The sequence below is a fragment of the Bactrocera neohumeralis genome, chromosome 2, assembly GCF_024586455.1.
Source record: "Bactrocera neohumeralis isolate Rockhampton chromosome 2, APGP_CSIRO_Bneo_wtdbg2-racon-allhic-juicebox.fasta_v2, whole genome shotgun sequence".
Classification (NCBI taxonomy): Eukaryota; Metazoa; Arthropoda; class Insecta; order Diptera; family Tephritidae; genus Bactrocera; species Bactrocera neohumeralis.
This window is the reverse complement of record NC_065919.1, coordinates 13053998-13079399: the sequence shown is the minus strand read 5'-3', so window position 1 is coordinate 13079399 and position 25402 is coordinate 13053998. Positions and strand designations below refer to the sequence as shown.

Below are 25402 nucleotides of genomic sequence, written 5' to 3'. Positions count from 1 at the left end.
GTTTGATAAGAGGAGAGAGTGGAGGAGATCGAGGACAATTCTCCCCGGGCCTGAAGTTTTCACGAAGAGTCCGGTAACATACAAGTCGCCTAGCTGTGAAGAGCCCATTAATTTTCGGTAACGAAAAAAATGGAAACAATGTTTAAAACTTCAGACGTACAATCAGTAAAAGAAATTTTACAGCAATTATTGTATATATTTATATATATGTATATATACATAGTTGTATATTTATTTATATTTTAGTACACATATACATACATACATAATAAAGTCGTATTTATATTATGATTTTTGTTGTTTCAAAAAATTAATTAATAAGTATTTAACGTTTCATTGAAAGCGGACTTGCCACTTTCTCAAGCTTTATGTGATTTTCGTAACTAAATTCAAAACCGCAAATTTACGTCTGATGTCGTACAGGTCAAGTTTTTAACTGTTATGTGAATAGTTGTTTTTTGTTGAATTCCGATTTCATATGTTATATATAATGTGAGTTGTTACTCATTTCTTTTTTGCTTCTATTTTGATTACACATACATAACTGTGAACTTATCTACAGCATCAGCAGCAGATGTCAATAGATTTGCCGTAATTGTTTGTCTTTATGCAGTTGCTGGTGCACCACCAGCCAATTCCCGGTAGGCATCCTGCAGGGCGTATTGTTGCTCAGGTGTCAATATACTAGCGCATGCCTGGAATACTTCTGGATTGGACTCCACTTGTTTCACTATGCCCAGCATACGTGTGCCGATATCGCTCAACGGCGCCACAACTTTTGTAACAAATGCTTGGGCTATTATTGATACAATTCGTGGCAAATTGCTATTATTGTTTCCTAATATGATGGGGTGATTGGCCTGGATTAGATCGCACATGTAGCCATAAATGTGTGGAGCTTCATCGGCATCCTCTGTTACGGGCAGCCAAGAGAACCTATTACAATAAAAATAATTTTAAATATTTTTCATATATATCTATGAAAATGCTTACCAAACATTAATAATCTCGTTCACATTGGGTATGGCGCTACTGTTATATTTCAGGATCTTTGAAACTGCGGCAATAGCGTTCTCTGTGGGATTGATATTCTCGTGGTCACGGCTTTTTGGATCAGATATAACTTGCACCAATAACGGAATGATTTGAGCACATGTAACAGCAAACTGTTCACCACCAAACTGAGGAAAAAAAAAAGTTAAAATTTTTTTGTTTTATAAAGTTGGTTTAAAAAAGTTGCAATGCCAAGTTTAAATTTTTTTGTTTTTAAAAATTCAGTAATTCAGTTTTTACTCCGTACTCATTACTAAAAACGGTGTTGCATTTTACCTGTCCCAATACACCGCAACCGTAGGCGGCTGCTTGGCGGACTTCGGCTGATTTGTCGGTAACATATTGTAACAAGGCCGGTGTGAAAATCTGTTGATAAGCAGCACATGCTGGACCGCAAAACTCTGCACAAACAATGGAAAAATACTTATAGAGCATTGTACTCACAATAAATATAATCAACACTTACCAATGACATCGTCAAATGCACAAACGCCCCACTGCCTATCGGACCATGAGCGATTCGGTTCAAGCAGCTTTATAAAGTGCGGTGCAATACGCTCGAAATTGGGTAAAAATTGTGCTTTGTTGGTCAGGAAAAGTGCGTGCGATATATCCACCACCTTTGAAAGTATATATGTATCGGTATCGTCTTGTTCAGCCAACTCCTCTTCCACACCATCGTCGTAGTCCTCCTCGTTACGGGCTTGCAAACGTTTGTCGGCACGTTCAAAGTGCTCACCCATGTATTTTGTAATAATTTCCAATACTTGTGTCATTGATTCATCATTTAAACAATTTGGACCCAATGTTTCTATGCATTTAGCCAATGAATTAAGTAACTCTGATTGTACATCCGCTTCCGGTTCTGTGCCTATAACTTTCAGCAATTCGGGGCAAATATAGAGCCACATACCCTCTAGGTATTGGGGACCCTTGATCTTAGCACAATCCAACAAATATGGTAATGATTCGGCCGCCGCAGTACGTACGCCATCGTGGAAATAGAATTTCAACATTGGGACCATCAAGCGTACCACCTCTTCGGCGTAGTCAGCGAAACCTTCCTTCAATTCACGTGCATAACAAACCAACATCTCACAGGCTGATGCCTTATCCTCCATGCCAGCAGTGCGAATAGCAAAGTTTTGCTGTTCACCCAAATTAATAAATGACCATTCGGCATCATCTGAGAGAATCAATAGATAAAAATGGTAGTTGATTGGTTGTATTAGTTGTTAAGAAAAATATAATAATTCAAAATCAAATTTAAATTGTTATAAATATACATTTAAAATTTTTATTTTCGCTGAAATTTGATTTCAGACTCTTAGATAAATGAAAAATCGAGGACCGAACCGATATCGTAGGGATAAAGAAATTCGCACCAACCTTCAATGTCCTCCACCTCGTCATTGTCCAGTAGAGCTACTTCTGGTTTCATAGCTGCGGTGTGCATTACGGGTCCCATTACCAACGGCAAATACTGTTCGAATTGTTTGCCCAAAATCTTGCACATGCGAGCCCAAGCGGTTATTAGGTAAGATGTTTGTGGGTCATCGTCAGGCAAATCGCCTTCGGTGTGTGTTTTCAACAACATATCCATAACATCACCAGCGTCGGTGATGAATTTTTCACGGCCTACTGCCAAACCAATCAAACTGACACATTCAATGGTTTTGCCACGCAACATACGCAAATCCTCGGACTTGGCATTTTGTATGATGAACTTCAGGCATGGCATAAGACGATCATAGTAAGTGACAAACTCCTTCTCGCAAGTATCTGCGACTGATGCGATAGTGGTGACAACTTGTTCCAACACCAATTTGTTGCCTTTCTCTACCAGCTCTTTGAATTTGGAATTCAAAATTGTCTCCAACTTCGACATAATTCCATTCAAGTAACGAGTCAAAATGTGTTTTGGACAATCTTCAGAGAAGTTAACCAAAGCGGCGCCAGCATGTGCTTGTACTCGAGGATTTTCCACATCGTCGAGCAAAGATAACAATCCCGGCACCACCTACACAAAATAAGATTAAATTAACCGATATTTTTATTCATTTACAAATTATTTTTTCAAAACAAAATTTTTGCGATTGATTGTTAATGCACTCACCTGGTCGTGGAATTTCTTTTCAAATGTGGGTGCGAAATCTGTAGACATCTGACCAATGGCATTGCAAGCAGCGTAACGAACACGTGGATGAGGATCGCGCAAGAAATTCAATACGCCTGCCATGATTTGGTCCAGCATGGCCTCCATTTGCTTATGACAACCTTCACCAATGGCCGAAATTGCCATAAGTGCGGCATAGCGCTGCTTCCAATCGGCGTGTCCCAACATATTCGGCAATGCATTCATGACATGAGGCAACACTGTTTTGCCGCCCAATCCGCAAGCCAAGCGATCCAAAGATGACTCCGCAATGACATTGTTATCACTATTGTCGTCATCGGTTACCACATCGGATGTGGCCCACTCCTTATCATCGTCCAAATCGGTCATCATTTGCAATACCAACGGAATTAATGCTAAGACGTACTTATCAGCACGCTTGCGTACCATAGCTGGTGCATTCTCCGACAGAGATACCATTACTTCCAAAACTAAATGACGCCAACTATCTTCTACATCTGTTGCACCAAAAACTTTCATACACATCTCGAAGATGTTCTCCAATTGGGGACGCAAAAATTTCGGGCATGTTTCGGTCATATCGATAAGTAACTTCAACAAACTCTGATCATCTTGTGCTTCAATACTCTCAGCAGTGATCATAATCATGCGTGGCAATAAATCTGAGAAATGCTTAAATACATTAGATTCCCCATCCTTGCTATGGTGCAGTATGAAAGCACAAATGGCTCGTACAGCTTGAAAGCGTACTTCCACATCAGCTGTAGGCTCCAAACTCTTGGCCAACATTTGCTTGATCAAATCTAAATATTGTGCCTCTTGATTGCCAAAGATGGATGGAACACTTGCGAAAATTCGCAAAGCCGATTCTTGTAATTGGGCCGAAGGTGAATTAGCACACTGGAACAGAAATTGCAAGATATCCGTCCATTGATTGTTTCCATCTTCATCGGTAAGACTACGTGCGACTTCGGCAACCAGTTCGCAGATTTTGCGGCGCAAATTCGGTGTAACTTCTTGCTGCACTGCTAACAAAATCTGCTGCAACAGCTGAGCCTGCGATTCTTGCGGCAACTATGTACAGTGGAATGGAAAAAAGGTTATTCAACTAAAAACTAATAAATAAATAAACATTGTACAGGCAATATTCATTTTAAATTATATAGTCGGGAGTTCCTATACCATACAAAGTTAAATTTAATAACAAAACTGACACGTCGCCTTAAGTTATTTTTCAATTCATATACTAAGTATGAGCGTAAATACATATATGTGTAGGTATATAGTTGTAATAGCTATATTGTTATCACCTACTATGTATTTATTAATTGAGCGCACACCTGAAAGAATTATAATAATCTGAAACTATATTTCTAGTGACCTTCTACCTTCTGATGATCTAAGCCCCGACGTATTATGTTGTCCGTTAGTAAAATAAAGATGCAATTTTGTTTGAAACCAATTATCCTCCGATTATATAGATATGTGTAGTAGAAATATTAAGATGGATCTATTCTGTATACAATGCAGGACTTTTTTTGCACAGCCTTTGGTCAGACATTAATTAAATTTACCTATTTTAAGCAGCCGATGGCTGCCATTCGGTTATCTAACCAAATGAACTGTGGAACTTCCAATTTTATTTCGAACATAAAAGCTTGTCTTCATCCGTTTGTAAAAGGATTAAAACTTTATTACCCTATAGTTATTGGATAACAAAGCCTACAGTGGTGCATGGAGAGAAAAACTATGATCGAATATTTAACAAAAATATAAGCATCAATTAATTACATTTTTTTACATATATCACCTGTTCATTTAAAATTAGGTATGAGTATGCATGCAAATACAATTATTAATTTATAAATTATCATATCCATATCGCCAGGTGTATGTTTACATAGATAAATAGTTTGTCACACCAATCATTTCATCAAAATCCCAACGTAAGTCAATAATAAAAGCAAGAGCTTAAGTAGTTCTTCGATATTGAATAACTCACCTCTTTGTAGAATTCCGTAAATTCAGATGTAAATAATCTACGCAAAAGTACTGCCGCCATTTGACGTGCCTCTTCCGATTGTTGGCCATTGTGGATTGTACCCAAAAGATGTGTTACTTTGACATCGCATGGCAAATTGTTATAAGCATCCTATTTATAAAAAAAATTATTAAGTAATTTAAAAATGTATATAAAAACCACGCAAATAATTTAATTTATTATTGTAATAATTTAACTTGCTGAAAAAATTAAAGTTAAGTACCTAAATTATGCATTTAGTATAAAGGAGGTCACAAGGGTATGTAATGTCCTAGATTGTAACTACTGCAACAAAATAAGTAATGCGATGTACAAACAATGTCGTGTGAAATCCGTTTAAGCACACCAGCCTCTCAGACAACCCAGAGCATTTTTCAAGGTCATAGCTTAATCAAGCAATAAGCAACTTTGCCATTAGACATTCGACGGCTGCAGCCACTTTTACTAATATTATAGGCATTAAATTTTAACGTGTCTATGAAAATATTCAAAAATAATAAGCATATATATAGGATACGCAATATACTTATTCAGATTCCTATCTCAGTTTATGGTTAAAATGGGCGTTGGCACATGTATTAAAAATAAATGAAATTTGTTCATATAATCGCTAGATTCTAATTCATGCCATAAGCCCTCGTCATTCATCCTAGTCACCAATATTGCAAATATATCACTACCACCTTTATGATTGGTTGTCTGTATTGCTTTTTCTTCCGTTCTTCACTTATTGCAAATTTTTGCGCATATTCAATTGTCAAAAATAGAATGTACCTGTATGTGTAATCCATTTTTCACGAATTTGCCATCTAAAGCAATACGTAAAAAAAATAACTATTCTGACCAAATAGATATTATATGTTCCTATTTAATCTACACTTTTATTGCCTTTCCCAATATTCTCAATTACGAAATGGTACACTCATATCCAAAGGATTTTGAAACCCGTAAACCAAACTACATACTTATTTATTTTAGGAAAATATTTAAATAAGTAGAAGAGAAGGAAAGAACAATAAAACCAAAATAACGAAAACATGTGTAGCATAATGAAAACACGTTTTGCTAAATTGTCTCCTTTTTAACACTCGTTCGTTGTCGTGGTCGTTGCAGCGGATGATATACGCTAGAGACTGCAAAGTGCAAATTTAAAAAACCCGAGGCATATGCGTGTATATTCCAAATGCATATTTGTATATATATTTTCCAGCATAACGTATGTTTGTAAATGACAATATGCACATTACAAGCGCAAGGAGTATATGTGAATGTTTTATATATATGTATGTATATATATTAGCATTGATCGGTGCAAATTATTTGATTCCACTTTTCCTCAATTTATAGGAAGCGCCACACTGCGCAATAAATAATAACGAGAATTTTTATTAATTTCACATGTACCTCGTGTTAAGAATTATTAGCGAGTAGAAATGTTTCTAGACTTACATATATGGTAGTCAAGAAATTATTAATGTAATTTATTGTACCCACCTCGGCTTGCTGGCGCACATCATTGTCCGTGGACAACAACGAATTTAGGAGTTGCTGAAATTGCACTTGGTCGGCGGCCATGACTCAATTCCGTTTACAAGATTCCTTCTATTCACTGACACTATGTAAACTTTGAAATCTGATCGAAAACTTAAAGTCCTGTAAAGCAACGATTTCTGATATTCAATAACAATATATCAGGACTGGAAATAATTTTTTTTCACTTGGAAAACTGTTTCCTTCCTTTATTTATTATAAAATCTCATTAAAAGCACGCACAGAACCGCACACTACAGCGCACGAATGGTGAAAAGAAACGACGAATTCACAAATTGCCCGCTCGTTCGTATGTTGTGCTTTGGAAAACGAGCGCGAAAAATTCAATTCATTCGTTACATGTAGGAGTTGCCGTGTCAAAATTAATATATAAGTGTGTAGATAATTCGAACCTTTTCAACAAAGAAAATTAAAATATTTTCACTGTATATACATATATTTATATTTACAAAACTAAATTTAGTTCATTTTTGGTATTGCTTTATTAAATGTAAAAGTTAATAAAACTTAATAATAATTTGAAGGCAAATAAATAAATAATATTACATAAATAAAAAGAAATGTAAATGTTAATAAAACGTAATAATAATGACGTAAATAAACAACATTACTAAAATAAAAACAAAAAATTACGACATTATGATGCTGTTAAAAGTTGCATATTACTCCATAAACGTAGTGAGATATGATATAAGAGTTCAACCAAACTTAGTATAGAGAAGCCCATAAATAAACCAAAAATACCTCCGCAATTAGCCAAGAAATCAGTTACACCATACAATTCAGATCGCTTCGATGTTATAAACTGTTGCTCTTTAAAGTATATAGAGAGACGAGACATTTGTGATCCAGGAAAATCTTCAAAGAATGAAGTATCACCAGTTGCTTTTAACATATCTTCTAGGTCGAAATTTCCATGTGATATTTCAGTATTGTAAGCAAGTGAAGTGCAAGCCGGCAAACAATTACATTGTGTGGCGCCTAAATAATTTAAACGGGATTCTTTAAGACCTTGTCGAAATTCCCGTAAAAGCAATACATCTTCGGCTCTATCGTAACAGGAGATTTTATTCTCCGCACATACTGGCATTTCTAAAGTGCGAGGCATCGAAAACTTCACACACCCACAATTGGCCAGGGTTAAATTTGTTAAACATTCCAATACACAATTATTTTGTGTATACACTTTAAAGAATCTCAGTGTACGCTCATGTTCTAAAAAGCATTGACGTCTTTGTGGGGGATATTCTGCAATACCTGCCGACGTTGTGATCATATTTGGTTTAACAGCAATTACCACTTCTTTTCCCATAGGAATGCGCACGAACTGATTTGAAACTTGTGGAACGTCATCGGGTGAGTGTAGTGATACTTTGAAGCCTTGTATTGGACCACGGCACGTATAATCTACCTCTTGACGAAAACTCTGCAATGCAATAAAAAATCCAGCTCGCGCTCCTGCTCCTAAAACTCGTGCCGGATACGTTTTAATCCCACTATCAATTGCATATCCATTTTGCAAGGACCACTTTAGGGGTCGCTTTAGAATTAGATTATGCTCAGAAAAGTTTTTAAATCCAACTCGCTGATATTGAAAAGTATCTTCCCGATACAAATCTGTTGCGTTGAGACCATTAAATGTATAACATATGCCTTCATTTGTATAAGTAGGTGTAAAAAGTTCATCACATTCACCGAAATGACTAAACCATTTACAATAGTAATAATATCTATTGAACTCCGGTTGCATATTTTCCAAAACTCTGAAGTAGTCTATAAGATCAGTTGAAATTTTTGGAGTACCGTGTTCTACTAATTGAGGATTGCAGATATGAAGAAGTGTGCGGAATTCTTCCAAATCCGAACGGCTAATATTTTTTGGTATAAAATAACGCCGAGCCTTTACGTATTCCCGAAAGCTTTTTAAGAACTCGCCATAAGTTACTCCTATAACAAAAATAAAAATCATCATCGTTCGATTACTATAGAATTAAAGAAATTTACTACAAACCCTCTTTCCTGGGAACCCTTTTGGTTTCAGAGCATATAGTAATCGCCGGAAATGGAATGCTCCAAATAGGTGTCGATTTTTCAGAGAAACTAACTATCACTGGAGTTTCGTTCCATTTTATATAAATACTGTGTATTAAATTTGAACAACAGTATATTGAAGCCAAAAAAACGCAAAACCAGAAAAATTTCTCTATTAAAGGACGACGTTCTCCAAAGTATTGTATGCCATGAATAGATGTGTTAGAACAGTACTCGAAGTATATTTGTTTAATACTTCTCCCAAGTTTTTCATAATGTGGTATTTGTCGATCCGAATCTATTCCTTTTGAATCTAGTGTAGGCGTTTTGTTATTATTTATATTCATAAGGCTCATTTTAAAACATAAAATTTACGACATGAAAAAATAAAAATAATTATTAAAATGAACGGTAACGGTATAAAACAAACACATAATCTCTGCCATAGAGTGCCCAAACTAAATTTTTCTCTGTTCTTGTGCAGGAAGTTCCCACTGAAGATGTGTTTGTTTTTTTTTCATGCGAAATAAACTTTTTTTTGTATATTGCTAAACAAGATCCAAATTTTATCTTTGTTAATTTCGATTATTACGATAAATAAAAGTAAAGGGTGATAAGTTTAATAAGCTAAATATTTTTAACTGTGTAAATATGGCAAAACATTCGCTGTATAATATTTATGACGTTTAGCGAAGTTGGCAAGGCAAAAAATTCTACAAAATAGAGAGCGACGAGATCAAAGTGTTTGTTTATCATCTGTGAATTGTCAAATAATTCAGTTTAGTATTTTGCAAAAGAATTTCGGAGGTAAAAATATTTCTACTATAATGCCCTACAAAGCTTGTGTTTATAAAGGCTGCGAAAATTACACATATGATTGCGCTCCTTGTGGCAATAAAAAATTTACCCTTTTTCGATTCCCAAAAGAACCCGCTCGATATGAACAATGGATGAAAAGAGGTAAAGTTACCGATGGATTGCCGGAAACACAAATGCTAATGTGTTCCGACCATTTTGAAGGAAAATATATTGTAAGAAACGCCCGGCGAACAATGTTGACAAACACAGCGGTGCCACTTCCGTATCACGAAGAAATCGCTGATATGGAGGAAGGCGAGGATAATATCGAAAGGGAATGTGAAGTTGGGCTGGTTAAAGTAGCTGATGCCTTAGACACAGAAATGGTGTTTTCAATACATGGTGACTTAAATGATAGTTCTACTCTCATTAGAGTTAAAGAAAGTGGTTGTGAGGATGATGATGAAGATGGATTGCTGGAGTATGACAGAGTAGATCATAACTTAGAAGCAGAATACTGTGTTGAATCCACAACAACAATGAAGGATGCTGATGATGTACAGACAGAAGTGAAAGACATATTTTTAGTGGATAGAGTATATGAAGAGGAACATTTATCAGGTAAATTAATTTAATAAAAAAAAATTTCAAATCAGTCAATATTGTAGTTTGTATTTGTTATAGGTACAATAAGACATCCAGGACAAAAAGAGATTTCCTTCAAGGGTTTAAAACCAAATAGTATCAAAAGGCGCATAACAAATTCGAGCACCGATGAAACCCAAGAACCCTCTAGCTCTAAAGTTATCACATCCAAGTTTAATAACTTTAACAACACTAACGATAATGGTATAAAAGCTTCCAAACGCAAAATAAACAAAAGAAGTGAGGATACTAACAAATGTGTTAAATCAAAAATCCGAAAAGAAAATGAAACACAACAAGACTCTCCAAAAATAAACTCGGAATCCATGGTGAATTCGGGAGCTGTCACATGTTTCATTTTTAAGGGTGAAGAATACGTACAAATGCCTAAGGAGTATTACATACAGGAAAAAGTGGAACTTATGGAGAAATTGAATAATTATGAAAATATTTTACGAACATTTAAACAAAACTTACTTAATTTGGATTTGTCATAAAAAAAAATACGGAGATAAGATTTTATTTAAATATATTGTAGTTTCAATTTAAGCCTTACAAAATATTTTATTTTGTTTCTTTATTTTAACAAATAATAAAGAATTTATGTAATTTATTATAGTTTTTACTTTGAGGAAGGCTAAATGTTTCCATTATGTTTACATTGCTTATAAACAGAAATATCATTTCACCATATATTAAATATTAAAATATAAAAAAATAATATTCGAATATGTTTGGTATTTGTGTATGTATGTAAAAGATTGTTATGTAGAACTAACTCTATTACAGTGGATATACATATATAGGGTTAATTATTTAACTCGAAAAGAATGTGCGAAATCGCGCCACTTGACTCCACATTACTCAACGCTATATTGGATAGATGCGGTTCATAACGCCGTAAATTGCGCTTCGCTGTGCTGGTATAGGTAACCAAATTTCTTAATATCAATGCGGCGGTTAACCTTATGCTTTTCGTTACCGGACCTTCATTTTCATCCATTACCTCCTTGACGTAATCCGCTGTATGCCGCTTGATAGCATTCATAGCTGAACTAGTGGCGACTCCGATTCCATACAGTTGTGAACCAGATGAGGACGATGATGTCGATGGCGCCGGCGAGGCGGTATTGTTACGTTGCGCCTGCGCTTGTGCCGCCTCAACATTCCGAACTATAGTTACCGGTGATTGAGTCGGCTGCAAATTGACTGTGCCTGTTGCTACTCGTCGTTGAGCAGCGGCATGTAAACAATCGGGCGTTAAGTGACGATCTATTATGTGTGTCATAAGTGAATAACGTTTGCGTGGTATGCCATCGCAAAGACCTGGACCCACACCCCACTGGCAGAAAATTTCCGCAGCCGGATCCAGATGATCCGGGCAATGCACTGTAAAGGCATGATGCTGCAAATCATTACTAGATTTGTATTTACGGCGCGGACAGTTGCGCCAATCGCAAACATATAACCAGTTGGGATCTAAAGGTGGTGTTGCATTGGCTGCAGCGGCCGCTGCCACACCAGGTGGCAACTGAACTTGCGGCAGTTGGGGCATCGGAAGTGTGGGTTTCGGCAATGGCGTTTGAGCAGTGGTTGCTGGTGGTGTTGTACTTGAAGTTGACACAGCTTGTGCTGTTGGTGTAACTGTTGCCACTGTGGTTGTTGTATTGCCAGAATTATTTGATACTTCATTGGGTTTGGAAACTTCCTTTGGTTGCGGTTGGTTAGTATTGGTTGTGCGTGCAGTCTGAGTTAGAGGGGGTGGCTCCGAAGCAACCATTTTATTGTTAACAACTGATGGTGCAATTTGCTGTTGTGTGTGCGCTTTGATTTGTTGCACAACAGTTACATTACTGGATGATTGCGGCGACTGTGATGCTGATTGTTGGACGACACTTTGAGATGCAGTCGGAGATTTGATTGGCAAAGAAGAGTGCATTATATTGGTTTGTTCACCAGCCTGAAAATAATATATATTTTGCGGAAATTAAAAATGATTGATTAAAATTAAATACAAATAAGCTTGATTAGCAATATATTGTTATGAGATGGCATTTAATTTTTTCGGCTGAAACACATACACGTATATATATGTAAATCGATGTTACCTTTTGTGGCTGTTGTTGCAAACACAACTTCTGTTGAATAATTGATGGATGCTGCTGTTGTTCAACAACTGTGCGTATTGGTTGGATTTGTTGTGGCGTCTGTTGCTGTTGTTGTTGTGGTAGTACTTGTTTCGTTATAATCGTTTGAGAGTTCAATTGACTCTGTTGCGCAGGTGGTGGTGCTTGCGTAATTACTGTCTCCTTAATTTCAATAGCTCGTCCACCAAGTATCATTTGACGTTTTTCCGATGGTCCGGATATTATGTGTTGTTGTATAATAGATTGATGCTGTTGCAATTGCGGTATTTGTATGGGCGAAGGTGATACTGTTAAGCCTGGTGTAGACTGCACAATGGAAACTGTTTTACCTATACGCGAAATGGTTGCTGGCTGGTGTTGATTTACTGAGGGTACAGTTGTTGTCGGCATCTGTGGTTGATGAAGTTTAATCGTAGCTGGAATGTGGTTCAGCTGTGAAAGTAACGACGGTGAAATCTGTCCAGAGCTCGTTTGCGTTGGGGCGATAGTAGTTGCTTGAGAGGTTGACAATATTTGATTGCGTTGTAGAAACTGATTACTGCTCGAAACATTGGCAGTAATGGCACTACCGGTAACCGGGACATGAATATGTGTGGCAGTGCCCGTTTGTGGATTTATGAAATACTGCTGTGTTGTTGATGCGGGCAGCGACGGTTGAGGGCGCTGTGCTACTAACACTTGACCCTGTGGCGTTCTCATGATCATCTTTGGTGAACCACCTGTTATGAGCTGCGGTTGCGGAGGATGTGTTTGCTGACCGGGCATCGTTTGCTGCTGAAGAATAATAATTGTTTTTGTACCAGCCGATTGTTGTTGCGGCGTTTGAGTGACTAACACCGTTTGTTGTGGCGGTGGTGGTTGTGGCTGCGGTTGTTGTGCCACAAGATATGTCTGACCTTGTTGATTTGTGGCAAGCACATACTGAGTTGGTTGTTGCTGCGGTGCTGCTTGCGGTATATTTTGTGTGATTACTTGCTGTATCAACTGTTGGGGTTGTGCCTGTTCTAGTGGCTTTTGTTGTAAAATAACCGGTACTGTTTGTAATCCTTGATCTGTTTTTATGGTGGCCATAGCTGTGGGCAGCTGATTAGAAGGCGCAACACCGCCGTGGGCGGTCAGCTTTAACTGAGGTGGCTGACTTGATTGAAAGACTAGCTGACGCTGAACACCTGGCAGGTTAGCCTGTTGAATTTTGGCTGGAATTAGCATTTGTTGCTGTTGAATAGATTCATTCAATTTTGATTGCGTTGAGATAGTAGATGTTGATGAAGTCGTTGTTGCAGCTGGTAGTGGTGGTATGTCTTCTAAATCCTCGTCTTCTAATATGGACGCAGCCATCTCTGCGTATAAATTAGCGGCGTTCTTTGATGGTGTTACTTGGGGATCCTCTTTGGAGTTTATAGGTTCCAAAGCTATTCGTTTTGCTGGTTCTGAACCCTCCTCCATTTTACGTTTAATAATTGTGCTGGGCATTGGTGGTTCTCCACCTTTTTTATCAAGTATTTCTACCAGCATTTGATTGGCAATAATTACTGGACGTCCACTTGCATCCTTTGCAACATTATTGCCACTAAGTGGTGCCAATGGTGGTGGTGTTGATTCAAGCAATGGCATTTTTTCCAAGGGCACTTGGGGATTCAGCGGCTTAATGGTAGTCTGCCCAACTTTCACGGGAGTATTCTGCATTAGAGGATTATTCACTAAAGCGCTAATAGCCGTACTGGCAACTTTTATTGGTTGTTGCGTAAGAGCGTTCACTGAGCCATTTGTCGAAGTAATCGACGACATCTGGCTACTGTTGGCGCCAGTATTTATTTCCTTCTGATTTTTTTGCTGACGTTGTGTCACCTTGCTGGCCAATAAACTTTTAATCAGTGAAGAAGAAGGTTGCACTGCTGAATCTGAGGAGTTTTGCAAAGACAACGATGGTGATGTAGAACAAGTTGATGTCGGCACTACTAACAAAGTTGTGTCCCCAGTTGAGCTGGTGGATGTGGTTTCAGACGATGCAGTAGATGTAGTAGTTTCTTCAACAATTTTAGGTTGGGAATCAGATAGCTCTTGGATAGCTGATGTGGTTATATTAGTCGAAGTCAGTGTAGGAGTTGTAACATCCGCAGATGTAACATCGGGTTCATGTTGCAATTTGGGTTTTTTCTTCAGTTTGCGTGCAGGCGTTGTTCCAGCCGTTGGAGTCTGATTTTGAGGTAACTTGGTGGATTGTATTGGTAATGGCTGAGCGCGCAATCGTATACCAACGTAGTAAAAACCTGACAATTCCGTACCATCACTACGACGCGCCGACATGGGACCCACATTGTTCGTATATATCAAGCGTACAAGACGAGGAAATTGTAAATGATTAACAACAGAGTGTTTACCGAACTTCTGGCAATGAGCTAAGTACATGCGATAGAGTTCTTGTTGCTCCACGTGACTATCTGATGTTGTTACTCGCTCAAAAGTAGCGCCTAGCCATGCCAAAGCATATTGTTCGTCCTCGTGTGTAAAATTTTGGGTCGGACCAGTTGGTACTTGAGCTATATTCGTTACGTTCTGCTGTACAGTCGATGCTTCCTGTTGCTGTACAGTCGTTGCTGTTTGCATCGTAGTTGTCTGATCCACCAACATGGATTGTGGATTTTGGGAGGAATCAGTTCCAACTTGTGGCACTTTCACAGTAGTCAGTTGCGGATGTGAAGGTTGCATTTGTGTTGACATCACTTGCATAGGTACGGGTGCTTGCGGTGCTGGCAATTGAGATGTTGGCACAAGCACATGTGGTGGTTTCTGTAAAACTGCGACATTTTGCAGATTCGCGATGTTTTGAGCAACCATTGGCAACATATTACCTGGCACTGTTTCTACAACTCGCATCAAAATACAACCATCTGGCCCATATGATTGGGCTTCGACAGTGACCAAAGACACTAACTGGTCTACAATACCTCGTACCTGCATTATAAGATGACATGACCGTGTCCCCAATGAAGTTAGCGCGTATATCGTTTCAAGTGTAAATATTAAAAGCATGATATCATTTAAACAAAGAAATTGACAAATGCTTTCATAAAACTTAAGATTTAAACACTTGTTAATGTGCTCCTCATTGCCATCGGTTTGACAGAGTTTGTAAAGTGTCTCCAAACTGTTTATGATTACACCGCGATCCATACTTTCAATGCCATCACAGAGTGTAACTAATAAATTGCGCGAGACGTCGTCCGTCGATGGATCTAACAGTTCTATTTCAGTGGCGATATTGCCGGCTATATCCAATATCTGGTTATGTAAATTACCCCAGCGTATATTGGCACCCATCACTATGAAACGCATAAATGATCGATTTTTTGCAAATACATTGATATTTTCCTCAAAAAAGCTAAGATTTCGAAATATTGCAACAATTTGCTGGACACGTTGACCTACATACTCTTGTGTGCCTTCACCGGGTCCCAAATTTAAGAAATCCAAATCCATATCGTCGTCAATTTTTTTTACCTTTTCGGTATCTTCTTCATTTATTAGTCCAGCATCACGCATTGCTTGTTCATCAGAATACAAATCTAAAATTTGTGGTTTGTCACGTAATAAGTCGCGCCAAAATTTGAAAAGTGAATGCTCGCGTACTTGTGTGTATACATGTTGAAACAATTTGCGCAAAGTGTAATCTGGAAACACTCCCGTATGAGCCAGAAGCACATCCAAAAGTTTTGGATATTCGTTCAGCTTTAGTGTGTGTTTATTTTCATTTGACATTAATGAGCAAACATTTATTGCAAAATCTTGCTCATTAGGAAGCGGTGAAATTAGAGAAAGCATAAGCTTCTCATAAGGTGACGGTTTATGAAGATCGGTAGAGAATTTATAAGTACGACGTCTATCCATATTAACAATATGTTGCCTGTAATTGTAAGCCATTGGAACTGCATTGACGTTGGTATTAACGTTATTGCTTGAATAAATAGACGCCGGATAACGACTTCGTGAACGACCACCACCTTCCATCGCATCTGCAGATTCTAGTGCTTCCATTTTATCTGGATCTTCGCCGAAAAAGTTCTGCCTCTCATATTTTTCCAGACACCGTCTGTATATATACTTCACTGCGGCAGTAGCATTTACGCATTTATCGCGAATTTCTAATACTGGCAAGACTTCATCCCATTCATCTCTTTGATTCACCTTGTTGAAACCACCGCGTTCAGTCACTTCACTGTAAAGTCGATGGAGATCTATTTCACGCCCACTAATTTTCGGCGTGTACATAATTGGTGTACTAAAATTTAAAAAAAAAAATGTTATTATTATTGTAAGAGATATAATTGTTGCCTGGTTTGCCAAAAATGTACTTACGCACGCCTCTCATGAAATTGTTGTAGGTCACGATAAAATTCGTCTGGAGCTTTGGGTAAAGTTTTCCCCTTGGGAAGTATGTTATTAGGGGTATTAATTGGATTTACTGACACAGCTGCATCAATATTTGTTGCTGGTGTACCCATTATATGAAAACTTTTTATACGTAAAGGTGTTCCATTATTAGCAGGACATGCATTTGGGACTGCATTTGCAATTGTTGCCGGTGCGTTGTTGGCGTCATTCCCTACAAGCACTGAACCTTTCAACGATTCTTGTACAGACATAGTTGATATTATCGTTCAGAAATAGTAATGGTGTAACACATAAATTGTTTTATAAACAATATTTTTAAAAAATATATCAATAAAACTACGAACGCGGAAAAATTAAACAAGATATATTTTCTCAATTAATAGCGTTGCCAACTAATCACTATCAACTGTTCGAAGAAGCCACAGGGATGTATTTTTCCACAAGAAATCAAATTTTACACACAAACTACATTACCTAACACGACGTTCACACACATATTTATGCACGATTTCTTTAATTTTCTTTAAAATCGTCGAAATACTCTATATAAAAAGAGAAATTCATACAGTAAATGTATTTATTTTAAAAATGACTGAATTATAACATATTTTATTAGCTGCGGAAACACTATTTAATATACGTTAATCTTAGGCTTGGTAACCCTCTGTTAATGACATTTTAGAAGTAGCAAAAATGACTTTAGTTTTGCTTTTAGAAATTACCAAATTTATCATTGGGCAATGAAGTTTACAATTGCTTAAACGGCTATCAAAATATTAAGCCAAAAGATAAAAAATTCACAAAATCGGCTTCGATATCGTTACATATCCTGGCAATGGAAGAAAAGGTTGTAATCTCTCCTGGGCAGTCGGTATGTCAACATACAATTGTAGTTGTAATTTTCAATAAATTTTTGTTTATCTTCCTTTCTACGCAAAATAGAAGAATCCCATTGATGCCCTGAGTAAAGAAGAATTGATTCATAAATATAAGGGACTTCTAGGAATCGCCAAAAAAGCCAAACAAGCCAAAGATGGTTGGTACACAGCGAACAAATATTGTCATGGGCTAATTATTATATTTTTTATATGATGTGGCTCTCGTCGCACAAATAAAAACTACGTCATCATTTTTATTTCACAGAGTTTGCGGAAGAAAATCGTAAATTGAAAGAAGCGCTGATGGAAAGTGAAACTCAAAAAGAGGCCGACAAGAAGTCGATTCTGATCATGAAAGAGACGCTCGAGCAATTTACGGAACAAAAACTAAAGCTAACAAGCGAGCTCTGTGATCTTCAAAAGAAAAGTACAGCAGACGAGGAGGTCGTAACCAAATTACGAATCGAAAACGAGTCACTGCAGCGACAGTTAAATAGACTTAATGAAGATAATGAATCCCTTTTGAAGGATATTGACCGCATGGAGGATCAACTAAAGCAAGTAAGTTGAAGTAAACTACTGAAATCTTATACCAAATTTCATGCAATTGTAACATAGGTAAATATTTTGGGGATGGAACAAAAAAAGCATTTGGGATTGCTTGAACTTGAGGTAAATAAGTTGAAGGAAGCAGAAAGTATTAACACCGCTTTACAGAGTACAGTATCCGCTACCCAAGAAGAAAATAAAGCACTCAAAGAGCACGAAAATAGTGTTACACTGTCGTTAGAGGAACTCTCTCGCAAGTACAGACGAGCCAAAGAAATCAACGCGGAACAGCGGCTTAAGTTTAATGCTTTGAAGGATCGTTTTGTAGAAATTCATCGTAAGTTGAAAAATCTAAAGGAATGTAAACGCGTACTGCTGGAAACACAACACGAATACGCTGAAGCTGTATCAAAGTGGCAAATCGAGATAGTGGAGGCTTCCAAACTTATATTCGCTCAAGTTAATATACTGCAAAAAGAGAATGAAGATTTTCGACAACAATTAAAATCAAATAATGTATTGAATTATGAGTCTACAACTAAGCTATCAACGGCGGATTATTTTAGTGTCGAACCGTTCCACACAAAATTGCAAGAATTAGAAAAGCTATGCGAACGTGTGCGTCAGGATTCAATGGCAAAGGACAAGCTTTTGTCAAAGGCACAATTGAAAGAGAAGGAATTAAAGGATATGATTGTTTCACTAAATGACAAAATAAAAGACCAAGATAATGACAGACAAAAGGAGGAACACGAAACAGAAGTAAAATGGTTTAATCAAGAGATTTCTGACTTAAAAACCCAGTGGCAGAAATGTGAACCTCGTTTAGAGGCTGGTGAAGTTAATACCTTGCATAATGATTTATTAGTGCGCTTGGATACTTTAGAAGCTGAGCGAAACTCTTTAATTGAGGAGTGCAAAAGAATAGAGGAACTGCAATCGGACAAGCAGCGCTTGCAGATCGAAGTTGATAATTTGAATAAAAAATTAAGTGAAACTACGCAAGTTCATAAGGATTTACAGCAAACTCGAGACGTACTAAAACAGCTTGAAGAGGAAAAAATTTCGCTATTAGAACAATTACAACAACAAGAAAGTGAAAAGCATAAGTCAGAAGAGTCAACTAAATTCGCCGAAGAAAATTATATAGAACTTCAAAAACGATATTCACAAATGGAGCGTGAACACGCTGATTTACTGTGCGAAATGCGCGAATTAAATGAAGCATTGAAAGCTCGCGGTGATGTCATTTCGCGTCAACAAGAAAAGCAACAGGAGCTAACAAATGAGCTGAGAAAAACCAACACAAAGTTGAAGCAAATTGATGAGAAACTATTGCAAAAGGATGTAGCCATAGCAGAAAAGGAGGCGCAAGTACGTGAAATAACACGAGAAATCGATTTGACTCGCCAACAAACACATGAACTCGAAGTTGCTAGCAGCCGGAGCGACGAGCAGCTGCGAGCACTCAATGAGGAATTGCAATCACTGCGCAGCAACGCTGATGCACAAAGCGAAGTACTCTCTACATCGACCATTTCACGAGCCGAAGAGCTCTCGCGATTGCGCGAAATCGACGATAGTTTCGAAGACAAGTACAATAAAATGCGTGGTCTTGCCGTTAAATTAAAGAAAAGATTGCAAGAACAAACTGGACAATTGGCAGAAATGGAGCAACAGCAGTCCGTGCATGTTGCGAAGAAATCGGAATTGGAGGAGGCGCATAAGCAACTAAAACTTTTGCAACGAGAGCATGAAGAACAACAAAAAAATATCGAGTCACTAAAAACGGAGAATCAAAAGTTGAAGTCATCCCGCAAGCAAGCGAATGTACTTAATTTAGAAATTGAAGCAGCAGAGAAATCGCTTATGGAAGCAACCACAAAACTTGCAACTAAAACCAGTGAACTAGAGACGCTCAATGCGCTGCTATCCAACAAAGAACATACCATTACACAATTACGCAAGGAAATAGCAATTGTTGAGTCAGCAAAAGATGCTGAAGCTTTACATGCGAAGGAACTAAAGGAACAAGTTGACCTATTGCAGGAGCAACTGAAGGATGCGGTACATGCCAAGCAGGTCTCGGGTGAGGCCAGAAAGCAGCTGGAACTGTCACAAGAAAGTTTAAAACAGGAACTCGAACAGATCAAGCTAGAAATATCACAATGCTCCGCTGAGAGCTCCGCCGCCTTGTTATTAACGCAAAATGAAAAGGAGAAATTGGAGCACCGCCTACACCAAACTGAAGTGAATCTTAAAGAAACACAAATTAAGTTGCAAAACGTCGAAGGCTCATTGAATAGTTTGCGTACCGAACATGCTGAATATAAACAAAAGGCACAAGCCGTTTTGCGAAAACAACAGAATACCGACACCACACGTGAGCGTGAACTAGCAGAGGAGCTAACGCATGCGCGAGCCATCGAAGAGCAACAGCGACAGACGATCACGGCGCAAACTAAAAAACTAGTCGAACTAGAACAACAAATAGCGGACTTGTATTTAGACAACGAGAATCTGCAGAGCCGTACCCGAGCGCTAAGCGCTTTGGAGAACGAGTTGCGTCAGCAAAATGACCATCTAGTGCAAGAGCAACGTTTGCAATTGCAAAAACATCAGGAGACCCTACGCACACATCGGCTGCAATTGGAAACAGCACATGAGTGTCACGCACAGCAAATGCAAGATATGCAAACAAAGTATCAACAGCAAATCGACGAGCTTCGAGCAGTACAGAGCCAAACAGTGCGTGTACCGCCCACTGTAGGTGCAGCTACATTATCAAACGTAAATGCATCCTCCATGCATACACCCACACACATCGAATCGAGTTCAAATCAGTTGCTAATGCTTGCCGAACGTGAGGATGCAGAGGGCTCGGAGGAGGCCAATATAGCTATCACTAGCAGTAAAGTTCAAGCACTACGAAAGATTTCCAGCAGCTCACGACGCTCCCAACACGATTTTATGCCGCTAGACGAATTGCTTAACACACCAATGCATGCCTTCCAAACGGACACCGTTACCACGATTGGCAGCAACAGCCTGGGCTGGAACGAACTAAATTCCGGCAATAACAATGCTGAGAACTTACAGGGGGAACTACATTTAACTCGAGAATTGCTGGCGAAGCAAGAGAGTAGTGTGCGCCATCTTACAGCGCTTTTAGCTGAGAATGAACAAGATTTGGCAAAATTAACACAGATGAATGATATGTTAAAGGAAGAGTTGCGGCGACAAGAACGAGCCGTCGAACGTGAACAGCATATGCACAATGCGGAATATTTGAAGAACGTCGTGCTGAAGGTAAGTGCATTTATAGGTTTGGTTACAGTTGTAATTTTCATATTGTTAAAATCTCTCTTACAGTTCCTTACGCTGACTAATAATGACGAGCGTGTACGTCTAGTTCCGGTACTTCAAACCATATTAAAACTTAGTCGCGAAGAAAAAGACGTTTTGAACTGCGTGGCCAAAGGACAAAAATGTAAGTAAATTATATGCATATATAAGCATTTCAAATTACTTACATAAATATGTTAACGCATCATTTTCAGTGCCCACTGAAACACAAGGACGTGGTTGGGGAAGTTTTCTACCACTTTTCGGAGGCGGTGGAAATAATTGAAATCGAAAAAACTGTACAGTATATTTTTAAGTATTCGAGCATAATTTGTATTGCGGGCTTTGAATTAATATAAGGATGCAAAATATCGGAAGACAGTAAATACCTACACAAAACATTGTTGACGACCACAAGTTTGATGTTTTCGTAATTATTGAAGCCATTTTTATTTGCTTTCAAAGTATTTTTGTTTTCATTTCCATTACTCTGTGTCAGTGTCTATAAATGCAATTTTTTATATTTTAAATATGTATAGGTATACGCAAAATTATTATGCCATACTAAAGAAATGTATTTATCCTAGGGAATTATCAATGTAAATACTTTAAGCAACAATACTTTTATTATTTACATGCATGCATGTACATATAAAAGCGAAGAACCTTACAAATTGTATAACGTATTATTTTTCGAAAATATTGCTAAAAATCAAAAGACCCAACCAAACATTATTCCAATAGATTGAAAATTAAATAAATGTACCAAATGTAAATAAAGTGTAAAATTATTAAACGTTATTTAAACTTTTTTTAGAAAGTAGTGAATATGTGTATATAGTAATGGACAGAATATAAACATGTTATTACGTCAATAAAAACAATTAAAATTTATATTGTGGATGGGCTCCATTTATTTACGCATTTCAGAGTTATAATAGTGCAATGATAGTATGAAAAAAATAAATAAATGAATTTAAAATAAATTGTATATAGTTTTATTTATTATTTTTTTATAAGCAAAAGTTTTTACTAATCCGAGCATTTTTAAGAAAACCTAATGCTAAATGATAGGACTTAGGTTTATTGATTGCTGAAAGTAAAACACTCGATTGCAATAATAAAATATTGGCCTAGTGGTTGCAAATCGCATCTTAAAAATATTCTCTAAAATAAATGTGGAAATACTTCCAAAAATCACACACAGATACGAGTATCTGAACATTTAAGCTAAGTTACAGCTAAATATTTTGTTTGCTTTACGGAATTACTGCCAAACACCTGCATAATTGCCGACAAGTGTAGCAGGCAGGGGACCACCAGCAGCAAATAGTCGCATGCCTGTGCTATCGTAACAATGTGTATAAATAGCTGGCACATATTTCACCTGTTGGAAGCCATCCATTTCATCTTCAGGATACTAAACAATATAAATTTGACATATGTATATGTATAAATGTAGTACATGACTCGAATATACAAAAAATCTACTCACCACAATACCTTTACTACATTTTAGCGCCACTGTTCGTGAAGCATTGACGCTGCTTTCCAAATATTTACCAGCACGAATATCATAGAATAACAGCATACCCAAACCGGTACCAACTGTTAGGAGATTGCCTTCGAATGTGGTGGCACGTATGCCACATCCATTGTAGCGTGAAGTGATCTTCTTGATTGTCTAATACAAATATATAAAAGTATTTATTTAAAGGCATAAATAAATATGAAACTGTGTTGTTGAAATTTACCTGTAGTGTTCGTGCGTCTAGCAGAATGGTGTATGAGCGACAGCCGACAGCATAGAGCCCATCACTGTGATAAGCTATGCTCACATTATCCTGGCAATTCGGCAGTTTACGTGATAACTTTTGTTTGAATGTTTCAGCATTGAAAATATGTATATAACCGTTGAGAGAAAGAGCTGCAATTTCTTTGAATTCTTTGTTGAAACACAGTGAACGAATCTGAAAAATGCTACAATTTATTTATATGTTCGGATGAACGTATTTTTAATTGCATTTTTTTATACCCGTTGTGCTGTGCGTACGTCTTTTACACATAATGGATTAATGGTGGCGAAGGTAGGACATGCTTCCTTACCACCATCCGGAAAATCCATGAGATCTTCGTTTATACGCCATAATGACAGACGTGAATCTTTAGAGCCAGACACCAAAAATTGATCATCTAACCAACACATGCCCATTATTAAATCCCGATGTCCGTTTTCTCCCACACAAACTGGGTCTAGTGTCGGCAAGCGATAAACTGCTATATCGGCCGAGTTGCGTGCGCCTGTGGCGAGGAATGATCGACTTGGATTGATTTCGATAGCATGTAAACCACCTTGGACCTCAGGGTGATTTGCACGATTATTGGAAAGCGTTGGAATCGCATCCACACGGCGCATATTTACATCGTAGACCAGTAACTACAAATTCATACAAATTAATGAGGACTCAAGTATGTAATTTCTTATCAGTTACTCACCTTATTGCACTTGGTGCCAAAAACAACTTGACGATTACTTAACCATTTGGAGCAAAACACCTTATTGATATAACCTAAATGTATCTGCGTTTCTCGTAGCATATCATGCGTCAACACATAGCGGCTAGTATTCTCAAAGTTGAAACTGCGTTGCTGAATATATAAAATATTATGAATGTCTTTCTCAGATAAACTCTGTGTATTTCATTTCAAACCTCTTTTAAGCCTGTCTCTCTGCTACGTAAATAATCGCATAGATTGAATGAGGTATTCAACACCTCTTCTTGTTGCTGTGGACTCTCTTCATCACTACCAGAATCGTCGTAAGTAACGAAATCGTCAGGTTTGTCGGGTTTTCGGCGTCGTTCTTGGCGTAGGGCTCGCGCTTTAGCACGTCGCTCTTCCAGACGTGCTGGTACATGACAAGAAGGATGGGTACCTACTACACTATGTCGCACAGTTTTAACCATGGAACTAAAGACCATAGTGTTTTTGTTACGTATCTCAAACATTTTTGCTGTCGTTACTATACCACACCGTATGACTTTTGAACCCTTCTGGTAGCAGCAGACAGAAATAGTGCTTGAGCGCTATCTATATATACTTTTTTTAACACTCAAACAACGGAAACACATTAAAGTTTTCGAAATAAAAAATATATTTTTTGTTTACCACGGTCGCTGTAAAAATCTCTGTATGATACTTTTTCTCTGCGACAATGAAAAACGAATGTCAGTGTGTAATGAAAACGATAAAGGGTAATGTAATTGAAAAAGTTTGACATAATGCCACGCTTACAGTCTTGTAAACTGGTTCAAATTCATAAATTTTACACGGCGTGATATTATTTTTATTCCTGCTCTACAAAAATTTTATTGTTCATTGTTTTTATCACATAACTAAACTAGTTTACAAAATATTGAATTTGGTTCAGATATTGTTTAGCAAATTTAATTTTTTTCGAAACTCTGTAATAGCTCTGACAGACGACAGCGATAATATGCATTAGCGGGCTTAGTTTACATTTAATGCACAAGAATTCCGTGCATTTAGCTGAATTTACCAAATTTAAGTTGGCAACACTGCTCAAAAATGGCCGATTTTTGTTATTTTTTGACAGATGTCGCTTGAAATCTGCCGCCTTGTTTGCGTTTACAGCTTCAGAGGTAAACAGTTTTTATATTGCTAATTAAATTATGTGCAAGTATATTAACCAAAACAAATTTTAATATTTTTAGATGGCAGAAAATAAACAACGCACAGTTTGCTATCCACATTTCCAATATTCTTAATTTTTTCGCACACTTTTATTTCACTATTTTTTTTATTAAATGAACAA

The 25402-nt window shown here is 37.5% G+C and overlaps 6 protein-coding genes across 9 annotated transcripts; 2 read left to right on the top strand and 4 right to left on the bottom strand.

Moving 5' to 3' along the window:
- Positions 1-186: 186 nt before the first annotated feature.
- Positions 187-7045, bottom strand: LOC126751642 (importin-5). 2 transcript variants are annotated; one of them, XM_050462061.1, is made up of 8 exons: positions 6726-7045; positions 5193-5342; positions 3170-4264; positions 2443-3073; positions 1520-2239; positions 1330-1454; positions 994-1181; positions 187-936 (listed from the first exon to the last, which is right to left on the bottom strand). In XM_050462061.1, exons 1-8 carry the CDS (start codon positions 6804-6806, stop codon positions 606-608), a joined length of 3321 nt encoding a protein of 1106 aa, XP_050318018.1. In that variant the 5' UTR covers positions 6807-7045; the 3' UTR covers positions 187-605. The 2 variants fall into 2 exon arrangements, with proteins under 2 accessions (XP_050318018.1, XP_050318019.1); XM_050462062.1 differs by lacking the exon at positions 6726-7045 and adding an exon at positions 5455-5645.
- A 244-nt stretch (positions 7046-7289) lies between these two features.
- Positions 7290-9202, bottom strand: LOC126767659 (pickpocket protein 28). Its single transcript, XM_050485145.1, has 2 exons — positions 8794-9202; positions 7290-8729 (listed from the first exon to the last, which is right to left on the bottom strand). Exons 1-2 carry the CDS (start codon positions 9167-9169, stop codon positions 7420-7422), a joined length of 1686 nt encoding a protein of 561 aa, XP_050341102.1. The 5' UTR covers positions 9170-9202; the 3' UTR covers positions 7290-7419.
- Positions 9203-9538: 336 nt separating this feature from the next.
- Positions 9539-10869, top strand: LOC126753872 (uncharacterized). Of its 2 annotated transcripts, XM_050465622.1 has the most exons (3): positions 9541-9773; positions 9834-10232; positions 10296-10869. In XM_050465622.1, exons 1-3 carry the CDS (start codon positions 9641-9643, stop codon positions 10751-10753), a joined length of 990 nt encoding a protein of 329 aa, XP_050321579.1. In that variant the 5' UTR covers positions 9541-9640; the 3' UTR covers positions 10754-10869. The 2 variants fall into 2 exon arrangements, with proteins under 2 accessions (XP_050321571.1, XP_050321579.1); XM_050465614.1 differs by having other exon boundaries at positions 9539-10232.
- Positions 10870-10893: 24 nt separating this feature from the next.
- LOC126753862 (AT-rich interactive domain-containing protein 2) lies at positions 10894-17165 on the bottom strand. The gene is made up of 3 exons (XM_050465603.1): positions 16760-17165; positions 12365-16682; positions 10894-12216 (listed from the first exon to the last, which is right to left on the bottom strand). Exons 1-3 carry the CDS (start codon positions 17044-17046, stop codon positions 11065-11067), a joined length of 5757 nt encoding a protein of 1918 aa, XP_050321560.1. The 5' UTR covers positions 17047-17165; the 3' UTR covers positions 10894-11064.
- A 316-nt stretch (positions 17166-17481) lies between these two features.
- Positions 17482-22368, top strand: LOC126751638 (GRIP and coiled-coil domain-containing protein 2). Of its 2 annotated transcripts, none has more exons than XM_050462053.1 (6): positions 17482-17666; positions 17741-17831; positions 17939-18234; positions 18292-21531; positions 21595-21712; positions 21783-22368. In XM_050462053.1, the coding sequence occupies exons 1-6, from the start codon at positions 17631-17633 to the stop codon at positions 21851-21853; spliced, it is 3852 nt and encodes a 1283-aa protein (XP_050318010.1). In that variant the 5' UTR covers positions 17482-17630; the 3' UTR covers positions 21854-22368. The 2 variants fall into 2 exon arrangements, with proteins under 2 accessions (XP_050318010.1, XP_050318009.1); XM_050462052.1 differs by having other exon boundaries at positions 17738-17831.
- Positions 22369-22631: 263 nt separating this feature from the next.
- LOC126751639 (DDB1- and CUL4-associated factor 12 homolog) lies at positions 22632-25228 on the bottom strand. The gene is made up of 6 exons (XM_050462055.1): positions 24279-25228; positions 24064-24216; positions 23603-24004; positions 23322-23537; positions 23063-23251; positions 22632-22987 (listed from the first exon to the last, which is right to left on the bottom strand). The coding sequence occupies exons 1-6, from the start codon at positions 24573-24575 to the stop codon at positions 22835-22837; spliced, it is 1410 nt and encodes a 469-aa protein (XP_050318012.1). The 5' UTR covers positions 24576-25228; the 3' UTR covers positions 22632-22834.
- Positions 25229-25402: the final 174 nt, after the last annotated feature.